Here is an 18,601-nt window from a genome sequence, read left to right as displayed (position 1 = left end):
CACTTCCCGCTTCCTGCTGCGCTCCACGGCCGGCTGTGCGCTGCTGAGGTGCGTTGTGGCTGGGCTGCTCCTAGCGTCTCTGGGCGAAGCCGCCCGCGTCTCCCTTTCTCCCCCTCTCGCCAGCTGGGCTCGAGCTGAGCCGCTGCCGGCGCCTCCTCAGCCCTAGCGTCTCTTCGCGGTGAGAGGGTGCGCTGTGGGGCCGGGGCCGCGCTGTGCTGTGCTGTGGGAGCGTGAGGTGCGCGCCGTTAGCGGCGGTTCTGCGGTCTGGGGGCGGCGCGGGGCTGAGGCGGAGCGGCGCTCCGAGGCTCCGGGCGGCCGCCCCCGGGCTGCACGATCGTCGTTCGTTCTGCTGTCGCGTAAAGGTGTTTTGAGGCGATGCACGTCAGTGATAGGCAGTGCCTCTGAAAAAAAAAGAAAAGAAAAAAAAAAAACAACTGGAAAAACAGCGCCTTTCGCTGCTGTCAGATGGGGGGCTGGTTTAAAGAATAATCCAGTTGTTTAATTGAAATCGTTTTGATTCGCTTTAAGCGTTTGTTGGGTTCGGCTACGAATGGGGAAGCCGTGAGCATAGGGAACATCCTGAGAATGCACGCTGTAGGGAGATGCTGGCTTACATAACGCTTCTCGGTGCTCTGCTCTTCCTGTTCTGCCCTCGGTCCAGTACCGCCGAGTTCAGGGTTCGGGTTGTGCTGTGCTTTTGTTGTTGTATTGCTTTGTTTTTGCCTTCTGGCTTTGTCTTCCAAGAGACAGTTGACTTTATTTTGCGATTTTAAAATATTTTTTTCCTCTCTGTTGTTGTTTGTTCCTCTCTCTTGTTGCCCCGTTCATCTAAATGAAGCTTGCTAAAGTTATGTTGCCTTCAGTGCTTGCTTCCCCCACCAGTGTGCTTTGGTGGTGCCTTGCACCTACCAAGTTCGTTGTTTGAGCAGGATCTCGGCTGTTTGACCTGTAGTGGTCTGCCTGCTTTGAGAACTGCAGTCTGCTTGTATCCTGGCTGCTTCCAGGGAGGCTGCCTGGATTTCAGAAGGCTCATCTGTCCCTTAAAGTGAGGCTGGGTGGGTTTAGGGATCCAGCCATCCCAAATCCTGTCATGCTTCCTGCCTCTCTCAAATTTGTGATGGATAGCAAATCTCATTAATATCAATTCCACCTCCGCACCTCTGACTCTTTCAGTTGCAGTTGAATAACTGTAGCCATCACAGAATTTCAATTGCGAAACTGTCTTGGGCTACAGGATAACGTCTACTGGTTTCTACTGGATAGGTGAGTTAGTAAGTCATCCTGTGATTCTTAATGATGTGTTCTAAGCCAGCACCAGTGAGCCTTATTTCTAGAAAATATGTGTTTCTGACTTCCTTAATGTGGTGGTGCTGCTGTTTGCACATGTTGCTGCTGGAGCTCTGTTGTGCCATGGAGCTGTGTTTAGTGCAGTGCAGGCCTCATGCTGTGCTGTTTCTGTGGAACCCATGCTTTGTGTCTCAGGGCATGCACATGTGAGAGAGAGAATCGGTCTGTCATTCCTGGAAGCAAAAGTTACTGGTTCCCCACCAGTCCTCGTGGTGGAGATTCTTCCTCACCTTGTCTGTGAAAGAGGTTGAGGAGGTGGCTGGATTCATGTCGAAGCTTCAGGAACGGGCTCAAGGTCTCAATTGGAGCAGAGTGAGAGCTGCACTTATGTGAGAGGAAGCAGTGAGAGATGTCTGTTAGCTCTTTTGTGTTTGTTTTGTTTTTGTAGGCAGGGACTTTAGTATATATATCTCGGCTAAGAGTTTGCCCCTTCAGTTGCCCATTGGTTTTCCTTTTGCAAGTAACTTTTCAGATTCCTGAAGCACTAATGGATGTACATGGTTGAAAATGAGTGGTTCTCATCTCGGACTCTGTAGTTAAGGTACATCTAAGCAGGCTTGAATCATGATTCAGTAATCTTTAAGTTTCATCTTCGTATTTTCAGCTCACTGGAGTTTGATATTGTTTTACTGTATTACATATTAATGTTCTAATTTTTATTTCAGAGTTTCTACCGTCTGTGATAAAACCAGAACTTAACCAGGCATGGAGCTGGCTCATAGTTTGTTGCTGAACGAGGAAGCATTAGCACAGATCACAGAGGCAAAGAGGCCAGTCTTCATCTTTGAGTGGTTGAGATTTTTAGATAAAGTGCTGGTAGCTGCTAACAAGGTAAATTGCTTTCTTTTTTCTGAAACGTATTAATTTTATGCTAGAGATAGTAGGTAACATCCAAGTTACAACTGTGTAATTCAGATGCATTTTAGTTTGTAAGTATTGAATTGTAGGTACTCACTTGGACTCTCTGTTAAAAGCCATTTAGTTTGGTTTCTGTTTTTCAGTGTTGTAAATGTTTGGAAAGCAAAACCTGCCTCTCCATTGTAAGGATTCTGGATGGGAAAGAGGATTAAAATGTTCTCTGTACAAGTAATACTGCAGTTTTAGTGAGTCATGTAAAAGAAGATAAAAATTACATAAAACAACAGCTAATTCTGATCATTTAGCATCCATTCCCACAGTTACTTGAGTGTATCTCATACCTCTGTGACACAAGCAATTTGTCAAATTATGTAGGAGTAGTGTGAAGTTTGCTTCAATCTCTTGTAGTTGTTACCAGGTGTTATGGGAAACAAGCTTTATTTCATTAATTTTTGATCCGTTAACAGACAGATGTCAAGGAGAAACAGAAGAAACTGGTGGAACAGCTAACAGGACTCATCAGCAGCTCCCCAGGGCCGCCAACGCGAAAACTCCTCGCGAAAAACCTTGCTGCTCTCTACAGCATTGGAGACACGTTCACAGTTTTTCAGACACTTGACAAGTGTAATGACATCATCAAGAGCAAAGATGATACTGCAGCCTACCTGCCCACAAAACTGTACGTTTGGTGTTACTTGGGGAAGGGGGTGGTTTTAATGCAGAGCAGTCCTGGATATTGCAGGAATATCTGCCTGTGTATGTGCCCTGTTAAGTTAAATTTTGTGGAACTTACATTTTGCATGCTCAGTTGGAGTCTGTGTGTGCTTGATCTAGAAGGAAAAAAGGAATATATCTGAGATTGTGGAGGGCAGGATTTGAAGGTGACAGACAGCTTTTGTCTGGAAGTTGGATGCTTTCCTCTAGGCAAAGGAGTATGTAATGTCTCTTTGCTTTCTTATGCTATGGAGAGGTTAAGCAGTTGAAGTAATGCAGTGAAGAACTTCCACTAGTTGTATTACTGGTGATTGGGCCTAGGTACTCAGTTTACAATGGAACCTGCCAGAATTATCAAGTGGGAGCATTTATTTATTGCTGAGAGAACTGTAGCCAAATAAAGAAGTTTGTTGTGTTTTGTTTTTTTTTTTTTTTTTTATTCCCCCCTCAAGCACTGCCTGTTTATATTCTCCTGTTGTAATGTAGCTTAAACCTCTCAAGGAAAGTCTGTATGCTTGGATGTGTCTGTGCATGTGTATGTGACCCTGTTTATCTTTGCAGGTAGCAGCAGCCTTATTTATAGTAATCGGTTAATACCACACACAGCATCTACTGAAACTTCTTCAGTGCTCTCCCATGGTACATGAGGGAGTACATGAAATACTCTAATGGTCCCCAGGTCAGGCCACCTTCAGTTGCTGTTATTGCACACCATTAGGATAACATCTGAAGTCACCTCTGGGGCTGATGCTGTCCTCCTTTTACCTGAAACTGTTGCAATTCTGTGGGGAATTTGCTGCTGTGTAGAAGAGCAGGGCAGGAGGCATGCCAGTCAAGCAGTGGGCTATAATCACATTGTAACGTAGTTTACCAAAAGAAATCATTTACCCAAGGATTTCAGGTTTACAAAAACCTTGGGGCAATTTGCATATCCTACTGCACTACACTGTTTCTCAAAGCTTGGTGATCAAAAACTGCAGGGAAAGAATCTGGTGATGTTTACAGTGTTTATATATCTGTATTCTTGCTTTCCTGCAGTAATTTATTCATCTTAGGTTTTTAGCTTGAAAAAAGTGTCTCATTCAGTATCTTTGAAAATGTATCAAAGATCACAGGGTTGTTTCTTTACCAAGCACCTGTAGTTCAAGTGCACAAAATCCTGATCTTGCTCTGATGTTTGTGCATGTTTGTCTTCTGCAGCTCACTCTGTAGATTATGTACTAATATCAATCCAAGCACATCTGTATTCAAAGAAGCTAATAACTTCCATGTTTTTCTTAATTAAGTACATGATTTAAATGCACTGTCAAACAACAAATATGATTAGTGGGTAATACGTTTTTTTATTCACCAGTGATGAATAAAACATTCATTTATACTTAAATTTTTGTCTTTAAATGTTCCAGAAAATGAAAATGCCTATGAATGTCTCTTTTTTAGAGCTGCTGTGGCATGTGTTGGAGCATTTTATGAGAAGATGGGCAGAATGCTGGGTAGTGCTTTTCCAGAGACAGTGAATAATCTTTTAAAATCTCTGAAGAGTGCAGAGGTGAGTTTTGCAGCATTTTCTGTATGTGGTCTTGATTCCATTTAAACTGAAACTCTCTCCTTCCAAAGAGGTTTGTTAAAATGCCTTCCCTGTAGTAAAATGCAAATTGCTCATCTCAAGTTAAACCTCGTGCATGTGGTGGCTCTGCAGACAGAGTTTAGAGTTTTGTCACATTAATGTTATTGTAGTTGTTTTATTGCAGAATCAGCAATTAAAATTGTAAAAGGGTTGCAGGAACCATTTGAAATACTGTATTAGGATTCCACTTGGGTACCCTGAGTAAATGCTTATGTTTTGTAACAAAAATGTTACGCTGCTTTGTGGGCAGGATACGCTGTAAGAAGAATATCATATAGAGGGAATGTGCCATGGGTTCTCAGTGGGTCTGACAGGACTGAAATAGCTCGGTTTCTTTTGAAATAAATGACAAGGTGCAGACTGCATAGATCTTGACTCTTCCTGCATATATACTTACTCCCTGTGAGTAATAAACATTTATAATTCCAGTGCTGGACTTAAAGCAGAGACTTCTATCAGTGCTGAGTGTAACAGTAGCTCTGTGTTCTGCCCAAAGAGTGCTTGTTCTCTGCAATACCCTGTGTGTGGGTGTAGCATGAAACTTGACTACTTGGGTGTCACGTTGTCTCATACGTTCTTTTTAGCTGCTTCTATTTAGTTTAGCTGCTTCTATTTAGTTCTTGTTTTTCTAACATGAGGCTGCAGCAGTTGGGAGAAGGACAGCAGCAGCTTTGGCTATTTGTTGAACTGCTGGCACTCTTTCTGATTTATGTGACAGTAGATGCCGTATTACCAGAACCAATTCTAATGTTTACTGCCATCTGCAAACAGCCAGATAGTGGTTGTATGTGACTTCAGTGAACTGTTATCCATTTTCACAAGTATACGCGTGCACGGAAATGAAAATGCACCTGGTACTTGGGTATAAGCACTGCGTCTGCATTTCTGCATAAACACCTCTTCATGTGTGCAGTCTCAGGGCCGCAGTGAAATCCTGATGAGTTTACAGAAGGTCTTAAACGGACTTGGAGGAGCAGCAGCTTCTTGTCACCGTGATATTTACAAGAACGCCCGGTCTCTGCTGACAGACAGATCTATGGCTGTGCGATGTGCAGTGGCCAAGGTGGGTGTGTTTCTACGTGCTTCTAGAAAGTCTTTGTGCTGTGATTGCGAAGTGCCTGCGTTTAAGCTTTCACCTGTTGCTTGTAATGGGAAACTCGATTGTTATTTGGGAAAGGTAAGTCCTTGCTAGTTTACATCAAAGGCTCAAATGCTTGACTTGCTACTTTGTGTATGCTGAAGTACAATAGTATTGACTTCCTCACTTCATAAGTAAATAATGAGGTAAAGTAAATTAACTGTGGTTCTCAGTGGGAGAGGTTTTAAGTAACAGGGTTCTTTTGTTCTGTTTTTCTTATACTTTTTATTTGTGTGCTAACCTGTTCCTGAATTCTTCTAATAGTTTATTCTTACATAAGTTTTATAGTGAACTTTGATACTCATACAAAATGTTTATTGAATAAACCTGACAATTGCACTGAAACTAAGAAGGACTTAGAAGAATAGTCTCTGTTGGTTCTCAGCAAGTTTTTTTTTGTTGTTGTCTTTTTTTCCCTCTTCAGTGTCTGCTGGAATTGCAAAATGAAGCAGTGTTTATGTGGACAGCTGAGCTGGAAAATGTTGCTACGCTGTGCTTTAAAGCTCTGGAAAACTCAAACTATGGTGTGCGGGTTGCAGTGTCAAAGCTTTTGGGAACTGTCATGGCTACAGCACTGATACCAAAACAAGCAACAGGTACAATCCTCCTAAATTACATTCCCAAACAAATTACACCTTCCATCCTATGTTGCATGATACAATGTTTTGTTCCAGTACTTGAACACCTGTAGTTGATCTGTTTGTCTTTTTTGTTTGTTTTTTAAACTCCAAGTTTAAAAAGAGGTTGAGCACTCAGATTCCCTCTTGTAGCCATACAAAAAAAAAGAGGAAATGGTCAAAAATCATTTGGGAAAAATAACTTGTTTTGTAAGTGCAAAACGAAGCAGTTAACTGAAATGTAGGCTGGATCTGTGTGTCAAGACAACTCTGAATTGATAATTCTGATTTTTGAGATAATTGTGTTGCTCGGGACTTTAGGATTAAATGTTTGCTTTTCTCTTGGCAAAAGTGATGCGACAGAATGTGAAGAGGGCTACTCTTGAGGAGGTCTTGGAACTCATGGCCACAGGATTTCTGCGAGGAGGCTCTGGTTTCCTAAAGAGTGGTGGAGAGATGCTCAAAGTGGGAGGATCTGTCAATAGGGAAGTGAGAGTTGGTGTTACTCAGGTTTGTGATAATCTGTACTGTTGGTTTTTTTTCTCCCTCAAATTAAGTAAAGTTTGTACACTGTAACACTTTCAGGAGGAGAACATATTCTTCTGGTGTTTTTTTGCTTATGGTAACTTGCAAGGCTAATTTGATTCACCTGTTTGGTGAAACGTATGAGCAGTGTCATTCACCTAAGTTATATTTTATTACTGATGTAATGTAACTATAGATTAAAATACATGCTAGAAAAGGCTTATTTGATCAGAGTGTCTTGGGTGGGATTAAAAAAGATTTCAGAAATTAGTATCCTGACATGCTTCTGCCCTTTTGTGTGCTGGATCTCACATCTCTCTGATGAGTAGTTTGCAGCCCTAACTTGTTAAACTGTGTTTCTTCTCTCCATGTGTCTTTCTCAAATAGATGAAATCTCGTGAATATGAAAGCACCATTTGTCTAGTAGAGAAAGATAGCAAATCAAATCCAGGCCTTCCCACTCTGACATATTTCTGCTGCAGAAACTTGTCAGAAGGCAGATTTTTTGATCTAAGGATATCTTATGAAATTTTTTTTTCTTTTTTCCCCAGTTTTTTTCAGGTGCATTAGGTAAAATGCACAGTCTTCAACCAGAACGTGTTCGTGTTGTTGCTGATATTTAGTTACTGTTGTAGATTTTTTTTTTTAGCAGTAATAGCTATGACTGATTTTACTAAATAACTAATATTAATAATTAGCAGTAGCAGTAAGAGAGAGCTACCCTTGGTGCTGGGAACAGTTCAGCATAGGCAGGTACTGGCTAAGTTCATCTTGTGTAGCCTGATCCAGGTTGCATGTAACTAACTGTTATTGCTGCCATCGTGCAGTATGCGTGTACTGCAGTCATTACTCTGCAGTGACCAAATAGTCTTTTCTTACTGTTTTAATTGAATCTGTATATAACTTCTGAATTTGCAGGCCTATGTTGTCTTTGTTACAACATTAGGAGGTCAGTGGTTGGAGCGCAACTTTGCTACATTTTTGTCCCATGTACTTGACCTGGTCTCCCATCCTCGTGCAACTCAGACCCACGTGGAGGCAGTGTACTCTCGAAGATGCGTGTCCTTCATCCTGAGAGCAACAGTGGGCAGCTTATTGGGGGAGAAAGCACAGATTGCTGCTGCTAAAGATATATGCCAAGCCATTGGTAAACAGATGAAGGCAGTGGGTGAGAAATATATTTCTTTGTTTGAGACCTGTTGAAATTGATTGCTGTTTATGCTGGATTAGCCTTTTTTACCCTTAATTCTACCGTGAGAGGTAATTCTATTGCTGTGGTAGAAGATAATTCAACTGCTTTCTATTTGAAAGATGATTGTGTAAAGCTTGCTTTTTAACCTCTGTTGGCTTTTGACATTGCATTTGCTAAGTGGGGGGAAAAAAGTGTGTTTCTGCAATCAATCTTAGGATAGGTTATACTGAAAGTTGCACGGCTGAAGAGCAGATAGTGCCCTTGTAGCTGTCCTTCCAGTACGCATCGTGAGATCTGGTTGGATTTTACTGGTGGCAAATAAAGATGTAATACAAAGACAGATATTTAAGAAGGTAAATGTGGACTCTTGAATATGTAAGAGGACTGGCATTTAAAACTGTTGGCATTTGTTTCTTAGAAAATAGTCAGTTTGAGATGGAGTTTGGAAAAGGGAGATGGAATTGCACAGCAGTACATTGGTTAAACAAGTGAAGGAGTGCTTCTTTTCTTTATTTCATTTTTTTTTAATGCCACCATCTAATTTGATTTTAAATTAATGTTTTAATGTATGGAAATGTAGTTTTCTTTGAAGCTTTTCCAGGTTTTTCTCATAACCATTTTTTCATAGGGGAGTTACATTTGAGTTTAGTTGAAACTTCAATGCTTATTACAATCAGAACCCTTTTAGTTCTAGGTAAAAATGTAAGAAATTCAATTTCTGAGATGCAGTGGTTACAGAAATTTCTCCTTCTGCCACCTGCTTGTCAAACTTGGAAATTCCATTATGTTTTTGAATGATGGGATGAGCTGCTTCATATATATGAAGTGTATTAAAAAAAAAAATCTATTACATATATATATATATGTATATATATGTATATATATACATATATATATATATGTAATAGGAATATATATATAGGAATTCTGATTCTTTGGTAATTCTTGTTATCAAACTCTGCGATTTTATATATATACACACATACACAGGTGTGTGTGTGTATATAAATTATTAGATGTATTTTCATTTGGTAATAATTTGTTCCCTTTACCTAAGGAGGATAGTTCGTTGAATTTGTACTGCATTAGCTGTGTAATTTTAAGCTGATACTCAAGTTCATTTTCTTTGACATGATTGTTGCAGCTTCCTTACCCCTCGAGGTATCCTTTTATCCTTTACCCTACTCTTCCTGAGACACTGTGTTAGATGGAAAACAAGAAATGGAACCTGTAGAATTAATTGGATAACTGGATAAATTTATGGTGATTGAGGGTTGTGGCTAATTATTAAAAAAAAATCTGGGTGTTGTTTTGTTTTGTTTTTACAGTTTTATTTTGTGTTTATGCGTGTAGAACTTAAATATATCAAGACTGCGTTCTTAGTTCCTTCATCTGTAGGTGTATACATAAATGCAGTTCATACATACTGTGTGTGTATACTTATTTTTGCTGTGTTACATTATTAATCCTATCTCTTAGTGCACTGTCATCCACAGTAACTTTTGGGTGCCTGTTTTACGTGGTCTTTGGATGATTGTTTGATTGGTAGCTGTGCAATGTATTTTTCTTCAGAACACGTTCACTGTGAGCAGATTTGTGGTTTTATTTTAATATTTAGGGATGATGCCAAAACTAAATTGTTCCTTTCTATTTTGTGTATGCTGTAATCTTTGTATGTGACTCCCTCAAATGGTCCTAAGCAGGATGCTTCTTTCTCTTCTGCAGAGGCAGTAGTGAATGATGCTAACAGTGAAAATAAAGCAGGAGCTGCTGACGTGGCTGCAAGCCAGCATGTAATGGTGTGTGCTCTCCAAGAACTGGGCAGTCTGGTGCAGAGTCTGAATGCTACTGCATCTCCTCTTATTCAAGAACCCTCTATTGGTACGCAGATAAGCTTGCACTGATTGAGATATTAGAGCGATGAATATGAAATATGATCACAATCTGTTAAAATAATTAATGTGTAAGAAAGAAAATTGATTTAACTGCATAGTGTTATTAACACTTCTCTCTTTTTTCTTAAGGAGAAAGGCAAAGTTATGAAATCTGAGTACTTCAATTCTGACATTTTAAACTTTCATGTTGTCTCTAATACTGACTCAATTCACATCTCAACTTCCTAAGAAGCATGTTGTAATTTTAAAACTTTAAATTCTTTTTTTATGTAGGTCTGTTGGAGACAGTAACATCGGTTCTTCTTCATCCCAGCATGGCTGCTCGACTTGCTGCTGCGTGGTGCTTGCGGTGTGTAGCTGTGGCATTGCCTTTTCAGTTGACTCCATTTTTAGATAGATGTGCAGAAAGACTCAACAATCTGAAGACCTCCCCCGAAGCTGTTAGTGGCTACAGTTTTGCAATGGCTGCTTTATTAGGTGGTGTGCATCAGTGTCCCTTAGGTATTCCTCATGCAAAAGGAAAGGTGAGATAATGAGGTTTGTTTGTGAATAAACTAAAATATGTATTTTTTTCAAGAAGTAATTGCTTTGCAAAATGTGTGACAAAGTAAAAGGATTGTTGAAATTGAACTTGTACCCAGCATGAGCATTGGTTGAAGGCCTTGTTTGCACGTTTGTTACTCCGAAAGTAATGCCTTCATAGAAATTACAACAAATACGAAGAGCGCAGTAACACTGTTTGATAGAGCAAATTCTCAGCTAAAAACACTGTCTCTCTTATAGTCACCATCATTAGTCATGCATTTTTGCCAGCAATGATCAAGAGCCTGCATTCTGCACTTGTAGAAATCTAAACCAGCAGAGGGGACTCACTGTTGCCACTGCTGGGATGCTCCACCCACCACCTCACTGTGTTCACGTGTACTGTTTGATCTTCATGAGCATTCAGCAAGCGTCAGTGAATGTCAGAGGGTGCCATTTTTTCCTGCATGGAAGAATTCAATCCCACCTCTTTTGTTTATAAGCAATCCAGTGTCAGATGCCATTCTGTCAGTCTGCTCCTCTGCTGCCATCTGTGACATGGCAACAGAATGTAATGCAGTATTGGTGGGAAGGTTCAGCCTCTATTGACATACCACCAAAATCCACCTCTGATGTTGTAGGCTAACATAATAAAATAAGAGGCGTTACTTTTGGAACAGCCCTCATAGCACTTGAGTTGCAATATCTACCAGCTGTTTGTTCCTCTCTCTCTTTTGAGCTTACATTGTTTGACATTTTTTCTTCAGTATTTATTAATTAATATTGCTGCTTGTATTTTTGTGTGCATAAGGCTAATTGCATGAAATGTAATCTGTTCTTTATGGAAGATCAGTTTAAATATTTGAGCGTGTTCATTTTACATATATTCAGTAAGAGGATTTGTAGTAGTGTGGTAATTTATATTTTTAAAATCTTTTTTTTTGTTATTGCAGATGGTGGTTAGTATTGCTGAGGATCTGTTACGAACTGCTGCACAGAACAGCAGGCTTTCCTTGCAAAGGACTCAAGCTGGATGGCTTTTACTTGGGGCACTTATGACTTTAGGTTGGTAAAAATAGTTGTTTTATTGGATTTTAATGTTTGTCCAACATTTTTGATTATCCACTGTAGCAAGTAGTCTTTACAGATCATCAGTACTGTATGGATACCACAGGAAACGAAGTCTTAGTTCATTTATTTCAGCTGTGATGTTAATGGTGGGGAAAAGTGAAATATTGGAGTAAGCTGAAGGATGGCAGAAGGTGTTGTTCCTCAAAATAAAACAAAAAAAAATTAAAAGAAAAAAATATCAAAATAATTTTTTAAACCCAGCGTTTAGTTATTTTATGAAAATGGAAAATTCTGTGACGCAAGCTGTTTTATTTGCAGTTTATTTCTTCTCCGAGTGTGTCCCTGGATAAGCAACAATACTGATTAGGAATGATGGAACAATGATACTTTAAAAGCTATTCAGTTGGCTTTAAAACAACAACAGCAAGACAAAAACACGAACAGCAACAAGAAAACCACAATCAAACTTCTGTTTGTGGTGGTGAGGCACTGGCACAGGCTGCTCAGAGAAGCGATGGATGCCCCTTCCCTGGAGTCATCCAAGGCCATGCTGGATTGGGCTCTGGGCAGCCTGATCTGGTGGGTGGCAGCCCTGCCTTTGGCACGAGGGTTGAAACTAGTTGGGCTTTATGGTCCCTTCCAACCCTAGCCATTCAGTGATTCAACATGTGATTGTTCATGTATATGCCATCACAGAAATATCTGAGGCACTATTTTGAGAGCTTATAAGTAGTTTTGACATTTGAATCAATTATCTTTTTTTAAAATTCTGAAAAATGTAATAAACATTTTAATTCCTCAGTATTTTGATCTGTCAGGAAACACCATTTGTGTTTTCTATTCCTCAAATCATCTCATTTTTGCCAAAATTTTTCTGACAATTTTGATTGTCCTTCTCCAGTACATTTTTAATGCACTTTCATTGTGTTTTTTATCTAAATCTTTTTCAGCTTTCTGTAAACCTGATTGTAGAACTAGTTTTCTAGTCAGCATCTATCGTTTATTTTTCTATCATACAAATAAGATAAGATGGGCTGAAGAGCTTGCCTTCAAAATACTGGTATAAAAATAATATTGGAAGTCAGGATGAGAAACAAGCATCAGTGTTTACGTCTTACAGGATTCAACGTATGGAATTGGCTATTCCCTAGTTTTGGTACAAATATCAACAAGCACTGAATCTTTGTGATTTTACTTGCAGCATTTTCAACGTACAAATGAGAACAATGAGGAAGAGAGGGGATTTATTTAAAGAAAGAAATAGGTTAAATAAAAAAAAAAAGTGGAGTAAGAGGAAATAGCAATTAAGAGAGCAAAAAGCTTAATGGCAGATTTTGCATACGTTGTATAATGAATGCTTTTATTAAACTGTCACTTTGTTTTCGTGTAGGTCCTTCTGTTGTTCGTTATCATCTACCGAAGATGTTGCTGCTGTGGAGAAATGTGTTCCCACGATCTCTGAAGGAGTTAGAAGCAGAAAAGGCAAGAGGAGATTCTTTTACCTGGCAAGTAACTCTGGAAGGCCGCGCTGGGGCTCTGTGTGGTAAGAATTTCAAATTTCAAAACTATAACTGGGCAGTAAAACAGAATCCCAAATATTATACAGAAAACTCTCATAGTTTCCCTTCTTTCATTGAAAATGAGTCAGAGTTTCACCAGTGGCCTGTTTTAGGTATGTAGTCTTATGAATGTGTCACATGGTCTTTGAATAAATATTTTTAGTTGCTGCTTTGTTTAAATTCTCGCAAGATCTGTATGTTCTGATTTGAAAGAAATTCACTACATTTCTTTTTGGAGTAAAACTCTTAACTACTTTGTTACCAGCCATGAGAAGTTTTGTTGCTCACTGTCCTGAGCTCCTTACTGAGGATGTAATCAGGAAGTTGATGACACCTATAGAATGTGCCATGACAATGATGTCACAGTAAGTAAAAAGTTTTTATTAAGATCTTGTTCTATAATTTCTAGAAACACAGTTGAGTTTAAGAGATGTTCGTTTGATGATAAAGTTGTTACTACTGAGAGCAAGTTGCTCTTCTAATCTGTGGGTGTTCTTGCTCTTTGTTCACATTTTTCCTGAAGCTGAAATACCGTAACTAATTTATTCTAATTCATGTTCTCAGATTTTAACTTATTACTGTACTATTGCTGCTTGTTCACACTGGGGGAAAACACTTTTTTGTGAACATTAGTACTACAGTCTTCAGCTTTCTCAAACTATGTGATTCCATGGCATGGGCTGAAAGGCTTACTGGAATAACTTTTTGTTAACCATGTTTTGAATTTTCAGTGAGTTTTTTTGGCTTCATGGTTTGTTTATCCTTGTGCAAGAGATGAGAAAGCTCTGATACTGGTGTACTACCAGATGTGAATCAGTAAACTATCCTTTTTCAAAATGTGCTAGTGAAAAACTTCTAACAGTTCACAGCGTAAAAGAATAAAACACAGTTCTGGGTCGTATTTTGTGCTTTAGTTTAAGTAGCAGTTCAAATAAGTTTAAAAAACCCTCAATTACTTTTAAAAAAAAAAAAAATCTAAATGTCTGAAGTTACTTAAGTAGTGCTGCTCACTGTGGATCTCTGAACACTATCTTCTTGTTTTGAATAGGGACAGATCATGTGAAAAAAAAATCTGAAATATTTTTGTCAGTAACTACAGCATTTCTGGCTGTCTCCTTTTTTTCTTCTCTTGATCCTGTAGCATTCCATCAGTAATTAAAGCCCATGGAGCTCATCTGAAAGCTAGTGCAGCTATGGTCCGTTTAAGACTTTATGATATACTGGCTTTATTACCTCCAAAGACATATGAAGGTATGGGTTGTTTTTTTTGATGATTATTATTAAAGTAAAAATTGCACTCTGTATGTTGCAGTGGCTGTTTGTTTGTTTTTTACTTCTTTTGATGTCTTTTTGGTGCTTGCTTCTGATGCAAATACCAAGTGTGAAATAGAATCTGCAAGAGTCTTGCACTGTTGTACATTTTCTTTATGTCATCTTGTCAGTTTAAATAGGAAGTACAGATATTGCAGTGTATCAGACTAACACTGAGTATGTAAGTTCTGGTTTTGTTTGTAGGATTGAGAGATATGGAGATCACATTCTCCATGTTTTACAGTGTTTTCCATCATTGCTTAAAATACAGAGGCTTGGGTTCTTTGTCTCAGCAGTAGTGTTGTCAGACTTCTGTTCACTACTTGTAGAATTGAGATAATGGCACTTGCTTTCATTTGGAGCTTCTGATCTGTAGCTGAAATGTTTTGGTTAAGAAGTAACAATTCTTTTCAATGTGTTGTAGGTTCATTTAATGCGCTTCTTAGGGAGTTGGTAGCAGAATTTACCTTGACAGACAACTCTGCTAATACAACCACGTCGCTCCTGAGGTCTCTTTGTCATTATGACGACAGTGTTCTACTTGGCTCTTGGCTTCAGGAGACTGATCATAAGTCAATTGAAGACCAGGTAATAAGCAAACAGGACAGTAAGGAGTTATCTGTGATATCTCTCTGGTTTATGGAGTTTTGCTCCTTTTTTCTGGGCATCCTTCAGAGGTTTGCCAAGTTGAAGTCTTTCCGTGCACTGCACAGTCTTTTGATAAAACTGCTTGCAGATGAGGTGGCCATAATATTTATGCAATTTGGGTGTCCTTGGTTAGTCAGTCAAACTAGTTTCTTTAAAGAAACAAGTCTTAAAAATCTCTTTAGTGTAACAATTATTCTCATACGTTTTTTGAAAACAGCTTAAGTTCTATTTAAATTGTTTTGTAAGGAAATTGCTATCAAAGTGCCAGCACTGCAAGTGGTGTTGAAGAAAAACAAGATGCAACATTTTAAAGGTGCAGCATGAAACCACATATTTAATTTGAGTTAATGCAGTGATGTTGGCATTATAAGGAATTTGCTATGCTTCTAGACAAGGCACATCTTTGAAACATAGGATTTAAAAAAAACAGGAAGCAAAACTTGTTATGGGACTGGATGAAGTTTTTCAGATCAGCTCCTAACACAGATGCAATTACCTTTTTTTTACATATGCTCCTTGAAGGCAAGTGGAGCTTTGGGAACAATTCATTGATTAGTTTATCATTTTCTGTGGACAAATAACTGTTCTGAGCATTGGCTGAGCCGTACCGTAGTAAGAATTTTGGCTCACCTTCTCAGAAAATTCCTGGAATAAGGAAGGGAACTGAAAATCTCCCTTCTACCACAGCTTGTTTAATAATGGCAAGGTTTCTAAGAAGGAAGCTGTACTGATAGAACAGATCAAAAAGCCAAGACTGATATTAAGTGTGAAAAATGGAGGGCAAACTGGGTTTTTTTAGAAAAAGCCTTCCTTTACTTTGACATGCTGATTTTTCTCAACTTTCTTCCTTTGCTGTGGTAGTCATAGACTAGACTTCAGTGCACTATTCAATGAGCAGAGCTTTCTGGGGAAGTCCCTGCACATCCTTCTTCCTTTTGTTTCCCCAGCTTGTTGAATAGTGTCACTCCTGGTGGAAATGAAAACCTCCAGTGAGTCACAGGAGCATCATGTACTTGGTCTTTTTTTTTTTTTTTTTTTTTTTTTTAACAATACCAAATATACTCTGTTTTCTAGCCTTTTAAGAATATAGACTTACTAGAGTCAAACTTTGTGTCATGATGAGGTAATAAGTTGTGAAAGTAAGCATTTCTTCCAAGGAAATAAATGACTGTGTTTCTGAAGGAATGATGGTTAGGAAGTATTTTCATGATGATAGACATAAGCAATTCTAATACTATTTCAGAACTTTTCTAGGTAGAGAATCATTACAACCAAAACTGACTTATTAGTATGCTGTGTTGTAACTCAGTACTCACAGTGAATGAATTTTATTTTATTTTTTCTGAAAAGTCAGTTTGTAGTTATGTTTCAGAAGCTGCTGCTGGTACCAGAAATTACATGCCTTTCTCTAATTTCTGTATCTTATGGGAGTCATAGTTTGTGCACTTATCCAGCTGTTAAGTGCTCTGTCAGGGATTTAACTGGCTCTGTGAATGCTAATCTATGCGTGCCTGGGGATGCTGCAGTTGCTTTTAATTATTTGTAATGCAGTTTTCTATTCTTAGCGACTGCGTATGTCTTTGGTTTACCACTAGTTGAGAATTTTGTCTACAGAGAGATATTCAGAAGCGTTCATGTTATGTGGCATTTTTCAGCTTCAGCCAAACAGTGCATCTGGAAGTGGTGCTTTGGAACATGATCCTTCCTCTATTTATTTGCGCATCCCTGCTGGTGAAGCTGTACCCGGACCCCTTCCTCTAGGAGTGTCTGTCATCGACGCATCTGTGGCTCTCTTTGGTGTGGTTTTTCCTCACGTGTCTTACAAACACAGGTCAGTTTACATCTGTGTTCAGTTTCAGAATCGAATGCTTTACTTCCCTGCATCGTATCAAGTTTCTATTCTTGAAATAGGAATCCGCTTTGAAATCAACTGTCTCTAAATTTAGGTGTCAGTATTTTGCGTTCACTGTGTCTCAGGATTGCAGAATGTGTTTACCCAGTTGAGAAACAAGTCAATTTCCTTGGTTTATCAGTTTTGTAAATTGGGGTTAGGTGGTACAGACTGGATTTCTCTCCTCTTACTTTTTTTAACAGCAGCAATTTCTTTGCAGCCAAAACTCCCTGCAAAAATATCCATAGAAAATAGCTTAAAATCAGCCTTGAAATCACAGCAGTGGAATTCTTTGGATTTCAGCTGGTTTCCATAAGTGAGACTGTGTGAGATTTACACTAAGTGGTTTTATGCAAAAGAAGAAATAAATTCATGTGAAACATGAAAGAAAATATGCTGATTTTTATGGAGATACGGGTTATTGGGACTCTGTTTGTCATGTAATTTAGCTAAGTCGTTGCTGAGCACAGAGTATAGGCAGCTCTAAGATTCATTTAAGATGAAAATTATCCTTCAGTGCAGTACTGATGGAACTGAGTTTTTTTCTTTGACAGGTCAGTCTCATTTTGCAGTAAGCAATTGTAAGCAATAAGCCTTAAGTCTGTCTGATCTATATTGTTCTTAGCTAAAAATTGACTCATTAGCTGCTGATTTGTTAACTGTACCAACTGCTCATTATACTCCTGTTCTTGGTATCTCTGAGAGAGTATTCCTCTCATTAATGCTTCATGACATGATGTCAAGAAGGGAAAATAATGGGAACAACTATAGGAGTGTGTAGAATAACACTGGTTTTGAACGATAGTGCAGAGGCAGCGTTTTTCTAGTCCCGTCCTTGTAGTTTTCTAGTTGTACATCCAAACAGTATCTGAAAACCTCCCCTTGGTGTTCCCTTCAAAAGGGACAGTAAGCACTTATGGATAATCTGAAAGAACTAACAGCATCCAGAATGACCCTTTCTGTCTAAGTGGAATACTCTCTACAGCCCCTGAAAAATAAATTCTGTGACTGATTGTAAGTCTCTTTTGTTGTGTTTTTCCACTTGTTGCATTTTGGTTTGTATTTTGAAAACATCTCACTTAAATTATGCTCTTCTCTTTGTTTTAGATTGCAGATGTTGGATCACTTTGCTGAATGTGTCAAGCAGGCTAAAGGTGTTCGACAGCAAGCAGTGCAGCTTAACATCTTTACTGCTGTTCTTAGTGCCTTGAAGGTAAAACTTACAAACTTGTTCTAGATGCCAAAACTCAGCAGTTTAATTCATAGATTTGTATTCTGTATGAAAAACTGTTAGAAGAACATTATTAAAGCTACTACTTACAATTTTGAAAATCTGCAGGTTGACAAATCAGCCCCAGTGTGCAGCTGAAGGGCATGCTTTTTTAAGTGCATGATATGGAGCATGTGAGAGAATTCTTCAAATTTGACAGCAAAATTCTATCATTTTGGAGCAAAAATGATTTTTTTTGAGCATTTGCTTAGTTGTAGTTTTCATGGTGGCAGCAAAAATCAAATTTCTCCCCTAAGGGCTCTCTGTCAAATGGCAAGTCTGTCTTAGGAACTTAGCAGAGTTTTTGGAGAGAAAGTTGTCACAGATCTCAAGCTGACAAAACCTTGCTTCTCTCCCTTGCTTGCTTCTTAAAATCATGAGCCGTGTTGAAACATGAGACACACGTTGGACACTAT

At 38.8% G+C, this 18,601-nt stretch overlaps 1 protein-coding gene across 5 annotated transcripts in view; it reads left to right on the top strand.

Annotated features, from left to right (window-relative positions):
* The first annotated feature begins 2 nt into the window (after positions 1-2).
* Positions 3-18,601, top strand: part of HEATR5B (HEAT repeat containing 5B) — a 51,508-nt gene continuing 32,909 nt past the window's right edge. For 2 of the 5 annotated variants that reach the window (XM_042817948.1, XM_042817987.1), the window contains exons 1-17: positions 3-48; positions 2,013-2,178; positions 2,673-2,884; positions 4,360-4,468; positions 5,460-5,609; positions 6,109-6,280; positions 6,654-6,811; positions 7,745-7,994; positions 9,744-9,899; positions 10,187-10,437; positions 11,389-11,500; positions 12,897-13,049; positions 13,331-13,430; positions 14,207-14,316; positions 14,801-14,964; positions 16,680-16,855; positions 18,023-18,128. In XM_042817948.1, the coding sequence (XP_042673882.1) occupies positions 2,053-2,178; positions 2,673-2,884; positions 4,360-4,468; positions 5,460-5,609; positions 6,109-6,280; positions 6,654-6,811; positions 7,745-7,994; positions 9,744-9,899; positions 10,187-10,437; positions 11,389-11,500; positions 12,897-13,049; positions 13,331-13,430; positions 14,207-14,316; positions 14,801-14,964; positions 16,680-16,855; positions 18,023-18,128 (2,505 nt within the window). In that variant the 5' untranslated portion in view covers positions 3-48; positions 2,013-2,052. Of the gene's footprint in view, positions 49-122; positions 179-1,173; positions 1,264-1,755; positions 1,889-2,012; positions 2,179-2,672; positions 2,885-4,359; positions 4,469-5,459; positions 5,610-6,108; positions 6,281-6,653; positions 6,812-7,744; positions 7,995-9,743; positions 9,900-10,186; positions 10,438-11,388; positions 11,501-12,896; positions 13,050-13,330; positions 13,431-14,206; positions 14,317-14,800; positions 14,965-16,679; positions 16,856-18,022; positions 18,129-18,601 lie in introns of those variants that run through there. The other 3 variants (XM_042817965.1, XM_042817955.1, XM_042817976.1) reach the window with 3 other exon arrangements.

The sequence above is a fragment of the Centrocercus urophasianus genome, unplaced genomic scaffold (assembly GCF_019232065.1).
Source record: "Centrocercus urophasianus isolate 14NV4802_14NV808 unplaced genomic scaffold, USGS_Curo_1.0 seq_10, whole genome shotgun sequence".
NCBI classification, from domain to species: domain Eukaryota; kingdom Metazoa; phylum Chordata; class Aves; order Galliformes; family Phasianidae; genus Centrocercus; species Centrocercus urophasianus.
Note: the sequence above shows the minus strand (reverse complement) of the source record. Positions and strands in the feature narration are given on the sequence as shown.